General features: G+C 46.6%; 2 protein-coding genes across 2 annotated transcripts; both read left to right on the top strand.

The window, feature by feature from the left end:
• The first annotated feature begins 2,814 nt into the window (after positions 1–2,814).
• On the top strand, positions 2,815–6,318 carry LOC140262004 (acidic mammalian chitinase-like). Its single transcript, XM_072356070.1, has 11 exons — positions 2,815–2,926; positions 3,053–3,082; positions 3,517–3,718; positions 4,077–4,133; positions 4,238–4,403; positions 4,485–4,609; positions 4,779–4,887; positions 5,009–5,194; positions 5,359–5,478; positions 5,582–5,723; positions 6,239–6,318. The coding sequence occupies exons 1-11, from the start codon at positions 2,902–2,904 to the stop codon at positions 6,253–6,255; spliced, it is 1,179 nt and encodes a 392-aa protein (XP_072212171.1). The 5' UTR covers positions 2,815–2,901; the 3' UTR covers positions 6,256–6,318.
• A 1,869-nt stretch (positions 6,319–8,187) lies between these two features.
• Positions 8,188–12,189, top strand: LOC140262000 (acidic mammalian chitinase-like). Its single transcript, XM_072356064.1, has 11 exons — positions 8,188–8,220; positions 8,811–8,840; positions 9,375–9,576; positions 9,944–10,000; positions 10,105–10,270; positions 10,352–10,476; positions 10,568–10,691; positions 10,817–11,002; positions 11,127–11,246; positions 11,358–11,499; positions 11,840–12,189. Exons 1-11 carry the CDS (start codon positions 8,196–8,198, stop codon positions 12,109–12,111), a joined length of 1,449 nt encoding a protein of 482 aa, XP_072212165.1. The 5' UTR covers positions 8,188–8,195; the 3' UTR covers positions 12,112–12,189.
• Positions 12,190–12,380: the final 191 nt, after the last annotated feature.

Here is a 12,380-nt window from a genome sequence, read left to right as displayed (position 1 = left end):
TTGGAAGTTGCCTAACAAGCAATGGAAATAAGCCAAATCAGGGAAAAACAGCTAAAGGTCAGCCAAAAGTCTCAGTGACGAAGTTGACAGTGGAAAAGTGGGGATAAAATAGTACGCATGCGACCACTCGAAATGAGATCCCGCATGCCCAGAGGCACATTAGCACATATTAATGAGTACTTGAATAGGAACGCATATACGTGCCAATGTAATGCATAAGCACGTCTCAGCCGCGCGCCGAGCTCCGCGCCCACGAGGGTTTATGGCGCCGCCTTGTGGCGCAGTGCGGCGCAGCAGCTCCCTGTCTCTGCCGGCCGCGCTGCTTTGGATGCACCCGGGATGCAGTTGGCTCTCCGGGCTGGGAGGGCACAGTGCTGCCTCGTGTCCAGCTGCCATCCACCCCCAGATGTTTTTTGGCATGGCTGTGCTCAATCCTTTCATCCCCCAGCTTGTATTGGTAGTGAAGTTTGCCTCAAGTCAGGTGCAAGACCTCGCATTTGGATTCGTTGAACCTCATGAGCTTCACCCAGGCCCATTGCTCAAGCCTGTCCAGGTCCCTCTGGGTGGCATCCTGTCCCCCAGGTGTGTTGACTGCACAAGATATTTTGGATCATCTCCTACACTGGAGTTAAACGTGCTGTCTGGGCTGTGTCTGCATTTGGCTTGCTTTTATTTTATGCATTTGAGTTCATGTCTGCGTGCTCAGGAATTTATGAGAATGGGCCGGTTCTGTGGCTGTGTCAGCAGGCCTGCCTGGTGCCCTGCTGCCTTGAGCAGTTTGCTCACAGCTCATGGGCTTTCCGCCTTTGTTGCTGGTATTTTTCTTTGGCTGTGAGAGAGCAGAGGAGAGACTGCTGCCCTTTTTGTGGCCTCCCGTACTCTTCATTCCTAAAAGCAAATATCTGCCAATCCAGCCCCTATATCTGAGGTTTCTTAAAAGGCTGGGAATGCTTTGGCTTCATTACAAAAAAAAAAGTGGGATGGTGGTGAGCCCCTCAGTTTTCATAGAGAATCGTGAATGTTTTCATCAGTGTTTACAGGCAAAACCTTCCCCTCTGTTGGCATTAGTTGGGGTTCAGGAAACATATATTGGATAAAGCTGTTCTCTTTGCTGCCCCAGAGACTGAAACCTTGAATGGGAAAAAGGACAAAGTCACTCAGTGAGATAAAACCCCATTCTGGAAGTATTTTGAAACAGAACTGTTCTTTCAAAACAAGGACAGTATCTGATGAAGTGCAGGGACACAGATAAGGTCTCTGTCTAGAATTAAGGAGACATTTCACCCCCTTCAAGAAAGCTGAATAAAGGGGTCAGACTGACTTCTAAACTGTTTTAAGCCTTTGAGGTTAAAGGACAGTTAGAGCTGCTGCTTAAGTAGGGGATGTTTTATTTAAGGCTGTTTGGTTGCTAGAATTTCTAGGTGCTATTGAATTATTTTAAAAGCCTTTATCATGCTAATGTCGCAAAAACACTCATGAATCTGAGAGGAGCAAACACCCTTTTGCTGGTGCCTGATGGGCCACATGCCCTGGGCCTGGACATAGAGACATTTTCCTCCTTCAGTTGCAGAGTGGCAGTTGGAGGATGGGGGTCAGGTCCCCCCCACACCGCCAGGCAGCTCGGGTTGTCTCAGCAACTGTTGCTTCAATGCTCTGTGGTTATGTCCTGTAAATGTTTAATGGCAAGCTTATCTCTCTTACCTATACAGATGGCTCAGGTTATTGAGCTTGTGAGCAAGGATTAATTGGAAATGGGCAGATGTCGTCTGCCAGAAAAAGAGCTTAATAAGTAATTAGATGGGATGCTGCTGTGGGGGCAAAGCCTTCTCTGAAGGGTTCAGAGCAAAACAAGTCCAAAAGGAACTTCCTGGGACCTTGCTGTAATTCATTCTTAGGGATAAGCCCTCATGAGCGTGGTCACAAATGCAAGACAATGTCTGTACTTCAGAGCTCTGCTTAGAATGGCAGTACCCAGTGCTCTCAGCTAGTGTTTCCTAACATCAGAGAAGCTAAGGGTGTGTTTACAGTGCCTAATTATTGCTGTTTGGTGTCAACAGACAGAAAGGAAAGGTAAAAGCTGTAATATAAGGAAAAAATTTATAGTGCCCGATTGCAATATTACACCTAATTCTTCATGGAAAGGACTCCTCGAGGTCCTAATAAAACATACGTAGGGACAAAAGGTGGAGAAACGATGACACCGTGTAGAAGTAGCTGGGGAAATGGCTGCAGCATTTTGTAATCAGACTGAGTCAGGGTTATATTTCTGGGAATGTACATGCAGGAGGGAGGAATTTCCCCTGCTGTGCCAGGGAATGGCTGGCATCTGAAAGCCAGCAGTTCTTTAGTTCCAGTCAATGAGCTGCAGAGAGGAGGGAAATCAAATGCCAAAGACAGTGTGAAGCAGAACAGACTTGGGAACAAGGAGCTGGTACTGGGGAAACCAGGCATAAGAATAGAGATCTTTAAACAAATGAATTGTTTTCATAAGTATCCATGAAGTCGCAACAGGCTCAAGTGGCAAGAGAGAAGGCAGACCAGAAAAGTCCCCTGGATCCTGATCTGCCAACAGCAGTGAGCTCCTGAGTCCTCCAAGCCCTACCCAGTTTTGTCTCACTGACCCCCAGCCAAGGAGACCAAACCCTTGTAAAGCACCTTGGTTTGGTAGCACCTGCCACCTCTGGGCAGACACAATGTCAGGACGAGGTTGAACAGACCTCTGCGTAATCACTGATATCGACACAAAGTCTGTTGTGGTAAAGAAACTTTCTAATAAAGGCAATCTAATCTTGTGTAATGCCCAATAACGTTTCAGCATCGTTGTTGACACAAGACTTGCAAGAAGTGAGAGGAGGATATAAAAGAGAGAAACGGTCTGCACCAGATTAGTTTGCATCAAAGATGGCCAAGCTCATTTTGCTAACTGGTAAGTCCTGCTTCAAAACTCTGCCTTTATGACCACTATGGCTCTCTTCCGGTCCAGTCCTGCAGTAGAGCTCTGAGTTTGCAAATACAAATACTAATCCCTTATGTGCTCTTCATTTCTACACAGGTCTGGCCCTCCTGCTGAACGCCCAAATAGGTATGTGCTCCCCACCCCAAAACAACTCACTAAACACTTTTGAGCATGGGCACACACAGTCAAGGCAGGCATGCAGCATATTAGATACCAACATCCTTCCTCCATCCGGACACTTCACTGGAGATCTGTTCTAAGCCTGTTTTTCCTCACCAAGGGGAGAAAGACTCAGTTTGAGAAAGAGACACATCAGCCACAACCACCCTGAATCATGAGTTTCAGGGCACGAACAAAGAAAGAAGGAAATGCATCACTGAAGTTGGGGAGGCAGTTCCCAGAAGGATAAACAGTTCTACTTCTCCTTCACTGAACTATTCATAGTCCCAAACAAATATTGCCCAATCATTTCTGATGAGATCTAGTTATGATAATCATTATTAAGTGACTATCTTCTCTTTGGTGCAGTTCAGAACTACCCCATCTCTAATTCTCTGCAGGCTCTGCCTATGTGCTGTCATGCTATTTCACCAACTGGGCTCAGTACAGGCCTGGCTCAGGGCGCTTTACAGTTGACAACATCGACCCATGCCTCTGTGACCATCTGATCTATGCCTTCGCTGGGATGTCCGACAATGAGATCACAACCATTGAATGGAACGATGAGACCCTCTACAAATCCTTCAATGGGCTGAAAAATCAGTATGTACTGAGAGCATCAGGCAACATTTATACACTTGTTCAGGACCAGCAAATTGCAGAGCATCCATACCCTGCATGAGCTGTGGGGACGCTGAGGGGAATGGGAAGACAGTGATGGGCAGTAAAGGCTGGCCAGGCTGCCAGCATTGATGCTCTGGGGATGAGGAACATCAGGCACTGTGCTCCTGACATACTCCTTGGGCTTCAGTCCACATCACAGCTACAAATGCAGCTGCAACAGCCACTTTCCAGAAAAGCAAGAGCACTGTGCTTCATGTTGGTCCTTTATCTAAAGTTAGAAACAGCAATACTAAGACAATATTTGGACTGAAACACGTTTCTGTTCCTCCCTTTGCAGGAATGGAAATCTCAAGACCCTCCTGGCAATTGGGGGTTGGAATTTTGGAACAGCCAAGTAAGTTCAAACCACCCATTTCCCATAAGAACACACTGGACAGGGAGGTGAAGGGGAAAAGAGGCACCAGCCAAGCCCCAATTCTGCCCCAACTCCTTCCCTAGGTTCTCCACAATGGTTTCCACTCCTGAGAACCGCCAGACCTTCATCAACTCTGTCATCAAATTCCTGCGCCAGTACCAGTTTGATGGGCTGGACATTGACTGGGAATACCCTGGAACGAGGGGCAGCCCTTCTCAGGACAAAGGTCTCTTCACCGTCCTTGTTCAGGTAGGACACAACAAAAGGCTTTGAACAAATCCTCCGTGGGGTCACAGGGCTCACACTGAGCTGTTTGTTGGTCTCCTGCAGGAAATGCTGGCCGCCTTTGAGCAGGAAGCCAAGCAGGTGAACAAGCCGCGTCTCATGATCACTGCTGCTGTTGCTGCAGGACTTTCCAATATTCAGGCTGGCTACGAGATTGCTGAGCTTGGAAAGTGAGTGGCAAACTCCCTGGCATGCTTTCTAGAACTTCCTTCCAGAGATTTCTTCCAGCACTCTTCCTGGTGGAGGGTTGTTGTGGGGTAAATGGGCAGGTCTGAAGTAACAGTTGGGTCCGGGTGACTGAACTGGCTGGGCTGCAGACACAGGAACCTTTCTCCACAGGTACCTGGACTACTTCCATGTGATGACTTATGACTTCTACAGCTCTGGGGATGGGCAAACTGGGGAGAACAGCCCTCTGTACGGTGGCAATAATGCCTACCTCAGTGTTGTAAGTACAATTTGGGAGTCTGTCTCAGAGACTACCATCGTTGCTTAGCCAGTGAGAAGTTTCAATCATCCTTCAGCCTACAAGTTGGGACACAGAATGAACTAAGATGTGTTTTTTATAGGATTATGCTATGAACTATTGGAAGAGCAATGGTGCTCCAGCTGAGAAACTCCTGGTGGGATTCCCAACCTACGGACATAACTTCAACCTCCAGAATCCATCCAACACTGCTGTTGGGGCACCAACATCGGGCCCTGGGCCAGCTGGACCTTACACAAAGGAAGCTGGGTTGCTGGCTTACTACGAGGTATGTGTGTTCCACCACATCTATGCAGCCAGGAACAGAAACACACTTCAAACTACTTCAAACTGCCTAAAAAGGAATTTTATCCCACAGATTCATGGAATATTCCAGCCACCCATTTCTATGGGACAGTTACTAAGTTCCCTCTTTCTGCCCTTTCCTCCTAGATCTGCACATTCCTGGACTCTGGAGCCACCCAGGCTTGGGATGCTCCCCAGGATGTGCCCTATGCCTACAAGAGCAGTGAATGGGTTGGCTATGACAACATCAAGAGCTTCAACATCAAGGTACAGTGGGTGGGAAGCACAGCTGTACTAATGACAGTGCAAAAGCCCTTCTGCAGTAGCACATCCTGGGACTAACAGTCATTTCTCTTCTGGCATTACACAGGTTGACTGGCTGAAGCAGAACAACTATGGCGGTGCTATGGTTTGGACTCTTGATATGGATGACTTCACTGGCACTTTCTGTAAACAGGGCAAATATCCCCTGATTACCACCCTGAAGAACGCTCTTGGTCAGCAGAGCAGCAGTGAGTAACTTGAATAGTTTGCAACAACAAAAAGTTGGGCTTATAGCACCAGGAGACCATGAAAAGAGGGAAGTCAGGGATGCTTATTGTAAATATACATTCACAAAAGGCAAACAAAGTCATAGAGCTCTTGCTACAAAGATGCTCAGAAGCTGGAGCACCTCTCCTATGAAGGAGAGCTGAGGGAGATGTATTTGTTTAATATGGAAAAGGTTCCAGGGAGACCTCACTGCGGCCTTCCAGTACTTAAGGGAGCAGATAAACATAAGGGACATAGACGTTTTATATGGTCTGATGGTGAAAGGACAAGGGGCAACAGTTTTTAAGCTAAGGAAATGGAGATTTAGATTAGATGATTGAAGGAAATTCTTTACTCGGAGGGTGGTGAGGCATTGGAAAAGTTTGTCCAGAGAGTTGAGAACCAGACAGTTCTTTAAGTTCACTTCAAACACAAGCCATTCTACCATTTCGTGATTCTGTGATTCTCTGAAAATGCCTTTCTGATTTCCTTTCAGGCTGTCTGACCTATTAGTAATCCAGTCCTCAAGTGCCTACAGCTCCTAACACCGGGAGTAGAAGTGGAAATGGTTTTGTGAGCAAGTACTAGAGTAGTAATTCCAATGGGAGCAGATTCTGTGCTGATAAAGTGATCCAGACTTATTCAACAAGAGCAGCTTCTACCAATACTTGAAATACATCAAAAATTATTTGCTGAACTGCCAGGCAGACCTCATGAGCGATACCATCTGCTTCTGCTGCAACCGAGCATGAAGATACCAGTTCTGTTACAGCAAACACATCGCCCTGATCTAATCCCATGGAATAATAATGATAAATAAAGTGTTCTGCTAAAGCAAAAATGCATGCTGCTTTGACTCATCTTGCTCGTGATATTGGTTCTCTCCCAGTACTTACATCCGTGCCCAGGGTAGGGCCCAAATCCAGAAGTGGCACTTCAATAGTCCTAGACAGGCATATTCCAAGTCTTTCTTACTTTCCTAGTGGGGCAGTGAGTCAGAGGGGAAAAAATCAACAGAAAGAGGAGACTGGGCAGATCATGCTGTGCTGTAAGAGAGCACTGAGAGTGAGGTGGCACCAACAACCAAGAGCCTGACTCTCCAGAAGCCTGGAGAGTGCGGCACTTCAGCTCCACACATCACCTCAGCTCTCCCTGAGAGGCAGAACTGAAATGCTGCAGCAAGTCTCCTGTGGGGGCCTTACATCCAAGGGCATGTCAGCCCTCATTGTACCTCAACACTATTGGTTATCACTACAGCTGCCTCCAATGGACAGAAATGGAAATATTTCCTCAAAACACATCCATCTCCTGTGATATCAGCTGCTCTGGCTTTTTGTCCTTACCTTCATTGGAAATAAGCCTATTTTTAGAAGCTCAAACCTGTATCAGGAGATCAATGCTTATGCCTTTCTATCCAGGTAAGGGTTAGGACAGGGTTATCCAAAAGATATGGCTCCATTTCACTGACCTTTACAGTTCTCCCCAGTTGAGCCTTCCACACTGACCTGTCTAATCTCAGTAGCAAGGGCAGGTAGAACAGAACATATCCAAAGCAATGCCTTGGGTACACCAGAGTTAACAATGCATGTCATGGTTCAGGCCTCCCTGGAATACAGCACTCGTTAGAGAGTTGGCTGGCAGTCACCTGTTAGAAACATCTTGAAGTGGGTGGGTGTGAAGCTGTGCCAGTGCCATACCTGACCCTGGCAAACCACCTCAGTCATCCACCATTTCTCATCTCATTCCTCCATACCCCACATCTACAGCCTAATGAGCTATTATGGCAGTTCAGTACTTTCGTGACATGGACAACACTGTGGGCATTTTCAAGGCTCCCGTTCCAGCAAGTCTTGGCAACCATCCTGAAATTCCCCTTCACATCATCTTAACACCAAAAAAGCTACGACTCAGTGCAGAGAAAGTGGGATGTGCAGCAGAGAAGTCAGACCAAAAAAGTCACCTGGATCCCAACCAATCACTTGCCAACAGCAGTGAGCTCCTGGGTCTGCTGTAGGTCCAGGCTCCACTCAGTCTCACCTCTCTGACCCACAGCCAAGGAGACTGAACCCTTGTAAAGCACCTTGATTTGGCAGCACCTGCCACCTCTGGGCAGACACAATGGCAACGCAAGGTTGAACACTTCAGACACCTACTCCAGTGTAATCACCGATATTGACACAAGGTCTGTCACAGTAAAGAGAATTTCTAAGAAAAGTCACCTAATCTTGTTCTTCCACTGCTCAGGCCGCAACACAAAATGTCAGGGTGTGATAATACTGTTTTTTTTCCAAATAGAGTGTTACGGCCAATTGTATTCCTATTATTTTTCTTTGACGTTGATCTTTACCAACTTGTGCAATGTTTGGGCATCTTTGTTGACACAAGACTTGTATGACAGGAGAGGAGCATATAAAAGTGAGGAAAGGTGTGCACCAGATCAGTTCTGGTCAAAGATGGCCAAGCTCATTCTGCTTACAGGTAAGTCCTGCTTCTAAACTTACTTCTTTGCCTTCCTGACAAGCACTGAGGCTCTCTCACTTCAATACTGGGTGACAGAGGAGAGGTTCTATGGAATTCGAGATGTTGCATTTTCTGGTTAGTCAAAGGAAAATAGCTACCACATATTCTGGTTGTTTATATGCTGGAGTGCTCTGGTGTTTTCTTCTTCCTTAGATATGCAATTTCTTTACTTAATTGATTTCTTTAACTGAAGGACCAAAACATATCTCTCTAATGATGAAAACTGCCATGCTAACAGAGCTATTACTGTGCATATTTGCCTGTAGGTCTCTGTTATTTCAGCTGTGTTCATAGGAATCAACACCTGCTGAGGGAATCAACTCTAGCAGCCTACTGAGACCTTAATGACCATTAGCTTTTCTGCTTGTTTGCTTCCCTCAGAATGAACTGTGACCTCAGACTGAGCTTCTGTTGGGTTTATACTGACTGAAAAAGTTGGCACAGAGCAATGTTATTGATTGTATAACAGTGTACCTATCAAATGACTTCTGCTTCTTCCAGCACTAATGTTTATTTCAAAGACTAATATTTCACTTTGTTTTTCAAAGGTCTGGCCCTCCTGCTGAATGCCCAAATAGGTATGTGCTTCCCACCCCAAAACAACTCAACAAATGCTTTTTGGCATGGGCACACATAATCAAGGCAGGCATGCAGAGTATTAGGTATACCAACATCCTTCCTCCATTCAGGCACTTCACTGGAGGTTTGTTCTATGTCTGTTTTTCCTCACCAAGGGGAGAAAGACTCAGTTTGGGAATAAGACACAGCAGCCACAACCACCCTGATTCATGATTTTCAGGGTACAAAGAAAGAAGGAAATGCAGCATTGACCTTAGGGAGGCAGTTCCCAGAAGGATAACCAGTCCTACGTCCCTTTCTTTGAAATCCTTACTGCCAAGCAAACATTGCCCAAACATTTCTGATCAGATTTCATTTATGTTGTCACTTAAAACAAGTGCAGTCTGGGGCAGTGTTGGCTATACTGAGTGGCATGAAAGATTGTTACAGGAAATCTCAAGCAGCTAGTTACCTGGTCAGCATACATAACCGGCCATCGGCATCTTCCATTTACTCCCTTTTCCCCTGGCTCCACCTCCTCAATTTCTCTGCAGGCTCTGCCTATGTGCTATCATGCTATTTCACCAACTGGGCTCAGTACAGGCCTGGCCTGGGAAAATACATGCCAGACAACATCGACCCATGCCTCTGTGACCATCTGATCTATGCCTTCGCTGGGATGTCCAACAATGAGATCACGACTTATGAATGGAATGATGAGACCCTCTACAAATCCTTCAATGGGCTGAAAAATCAGTATGTACTGAGAGCATCAGGCATCATGTGTTTTCCCATTCATGTCTTGCAAATTACTGTTCTGTACATGATGGCAGCTCAATCCACGTGCTGAGGTGGGCAAATAAAAAGGGGCAGACAGTGATGGGCAGCGAAGGCTGGCCAGGCTGCCAGCATTGATTCTCTGGGGATGAGGAACATCAGGCACTGTGCTCCTGACATACTCCTTGGGCTTCAATCCACATCACAGCTACAAATGCAGCTGCAACAGCCACTTTCCAGAAAAGCAAGAGCACTGTGCTTCATGTTGGTCCTTTATCTAAAGTTAGAAACAGCAATACTAAGACAATATTTGGACTGAAACACGTTTCTGTTCCTCCCACTGCAGGAATGGAAATCTCAAGACCCTCCTGGCAATTGGAGGATGGAACTTTGGAACAGCCAAGTAAGTTCAAACCACCCGTTTCCCATAACGACACACTGGACATGGAGGTGAAGGGGAAAAGAGGCACCAGCCAAGCCCCAATTCTGCCCCAACTCCTTCCCTAGGTTCTCCACAATGGTTTCCACTCCTGAGAACCGCCAGACCTTCATCAACTCTGTCATCAAATTCCTGCGCCAGTACCAGTTTGATGGGCTGGACATTGACTGGGAATACCCTGGATCGAGGGGCAGCCCTTCTCAGGACAAAGGTCTCTTCACCGTCCTTGTTCAGGTAGAACACAACAAAAGGCTTTGAACAAATCCTGCGTGGGGTCACAGGGCTCACACTGAGCTGTTTGTTGGTCTCCTGCAGGAAATGCTGGCCGCCTTTGAGCAGGAAGCCAAGCAGGTGAACAAGCCGCGTCTCATGATCACTGCTGCTGTTGCTGCAGGACTTTCCAATATTCAGGCTGGTTACCAGATTGCTGAGCTTGGAAAGTGAGTGGCAAACTCTCCAATACTGTTTTTGTTACTTAAATGGTCTTTAACTTTGAGCAATTAAGAGAAATTATGTCATTAAAACTGCCAGGTACTTGGATTATTTCCATGTGATGACCTATGATTTCCATGGCTCCTGGGATGGACAAACAGGGGAGAACAGCCCTCTGTACAAAGGCCCCGCTGACACTGGTGACCTCATCTATTTCAATGTTGTAAGTAGAGTTTAGTAATCTACCTCACCGACCACTGTAATTGCACCACCAGTGAGAAGGTTAAGAATTCATCCTACAGCCTAAAATTCAGGACAAAATCATAACCAGGATGCCTTTTTTTATAGGATTATGCTATGAACTATTGGAAGAGCAATGGTGCTCCAGCTGAGAAACTCCTGGTTGGATTCCCAACCTACGGACATAGCTACATCCTCAAGGATCCATCCAACACTGCTGTTGGGGCACCAACATCGGGCCCTGGGCCAGCTGGGCCTTACACAAGGCAGTCTGGTTTCTTGGCTTACTACGAGGTATGTGCGTTCCACATCTACACAGCAAAGAATTGTCATGAAACTTCCTAGAAATGAAATGTATCCCATGGATTAATGGAATATTCCAGACACTCAGTTCCCTCTTTCTGCCCTTTCCTCCTAGATCTGCACATTCCTGGACTCTGGAGCCACCCAGGCTTGGGATGCTCCCCAGGATGTGCCCTATGCCTACAAGAGCAGTGAATGGGTTGGCTATGACAACATCAAGAGCTTCAACATCAAGGTACAGTGGGTGGGTGGGTGGGAAGCACAGCTGTACTAATGACAGTGCAAAAGCCCTTCTGCAGTAGCACATCCTGGGACTAACAGTCATTTCTCTCCTGGCATTACACAGGTTGACTGGCTGAAGAAGAACAACTATGGCGGTGCTATGGTTTGGGCCCTTGATATGGATGACTTCACTGGCACTTTCTGTAAACAGGGCAAATATCCCCTGATTACCACCCTGAAGAACGCTCTTGGTCAGCAAAGCAGCAGTAAGTAGCAGGGCCTCCTTGAAGGGGATCCCCTAGCTCACTGCTGGTGCAGAGCCTCAGAAGCCCATGAGCTCTCAATTCTAAGGCCTTGGTAGATAAACTTCTTTTTTATGGAAGCCACAGCAGGAGACTGAGCTGGAAACATCCCTTTACTGTAGATCCCCAAGGATGAAAGAGTGAGATTGGAACTTGTGTCTGGGTCCAGATCTTTCAAAGGCTGACTTTGAACCCAGCCAGACTTTGAGGGGCACAAAGTTTAATAGCTCTTCTGCTGATGCCAACAGCAGAAAAGGAGAGCTGAGAAACTAATAAAACAAGCCTTTTCCTGCTCTTCTTTCAGACTGCGTGTCTCAAGCTCCAACTCAGCCCACTACTACCGCCACTACAGTTATGTGTAATACACAAGGAAGTGAAAGTGGAAGTGAGAGCTCAGGTAGCAATACCGGTAGCTCAGGTGGGAGTGGATTCTGTGCTGGCAAGGCCAATGGCATCTATGCAGATCCGACCAACAAGAGCAAATTCTACAACTGCAATAATGGCGAAACCTTCACACAGACTTGCCAGGCCGGTCTCATCTTTGATTCCAGCTGCTCCTGCTGCAACTGGGCATGAAGACAACAATTCTGTTACAGCAAACACGCTCCTCTGATCTAATTCCATGGAAAAATAATGATAAATAAAGTGTTCTGCAAAAGTAACAACGAATTCTGTTTTGACTCATCTTGCTCATAATCTTTGATGCTCCCTGGTTGTCACAGATTTTACCACTTGTGCTGAGGGATGGGCCCAAATCCAGAGGGTGGGCTCCATTCCAGTATCACTTTTTCCAGGAATCTCTTGCTGTCTCACCATGACAGACAGACATGGGGAAAAAGACAGGG

Source organism: Excalfactoria chinensis, chromosome 23 (genome assembly GCF_039878825.1).
Source record: "Excalfactoria chinensis isolate bCotChi1 chromosome 23, bCotChi1.hap2, whole genome shotgun sequence".
NCBI lineage: Eukaryota > Metazoa > Chordata > Aves > Galliformes > Phasianidae > Excalfactoria > Excalfactoria chinensis.
The sequence above is the reverse complement of the archived record's forward strand: the minus strand, read 5'-3'. Positions and strand labels throughout refer to the sequence as shown.

Bases quoted from the DNA above. Each gene is read 5' to 3' on its own strand.
- LOC140262004 (XM_072356070.1), top strand. From the start codon at position 2,902: ATGGCCAAGCTCATTTTGCTAACTG. The intron at 4,134-4,237 runs GTAAGTTCAAAC...CTCCTTCCCTAG, and splicing joins TGGAATTTTGGAACAGCCAA to GTTCTCCACAATGGTTTCCA. The intron at 4,404-4,484 runs GTAGGACACAAC...GGTCTCCTGCAG, and splicing joins TCTTCACCGTCCTTGTTCAG to GAAATGCTGGCCGCCTTTGA.
- LOC140262000 (XM_072356064.1), top strand. From the start codon at position 8,196: ATGGCCAAGCTCATTCTGCTTACAG. The intron at 9,577-9,943 runs GTATGTACTGAG...CTCCCACTGCAG, and splicing joins TTCAATGGGCTGAAAAATCA to GAATGGAAATCTCAAGACCC. The intron at 11,003-11,126 runs GTATGTGCGTTC...CTTTCCTCCTAG, and splicing joins GTTTCTTGGCTTACTACGAG to ATCTGCACATTCCTGGACTC.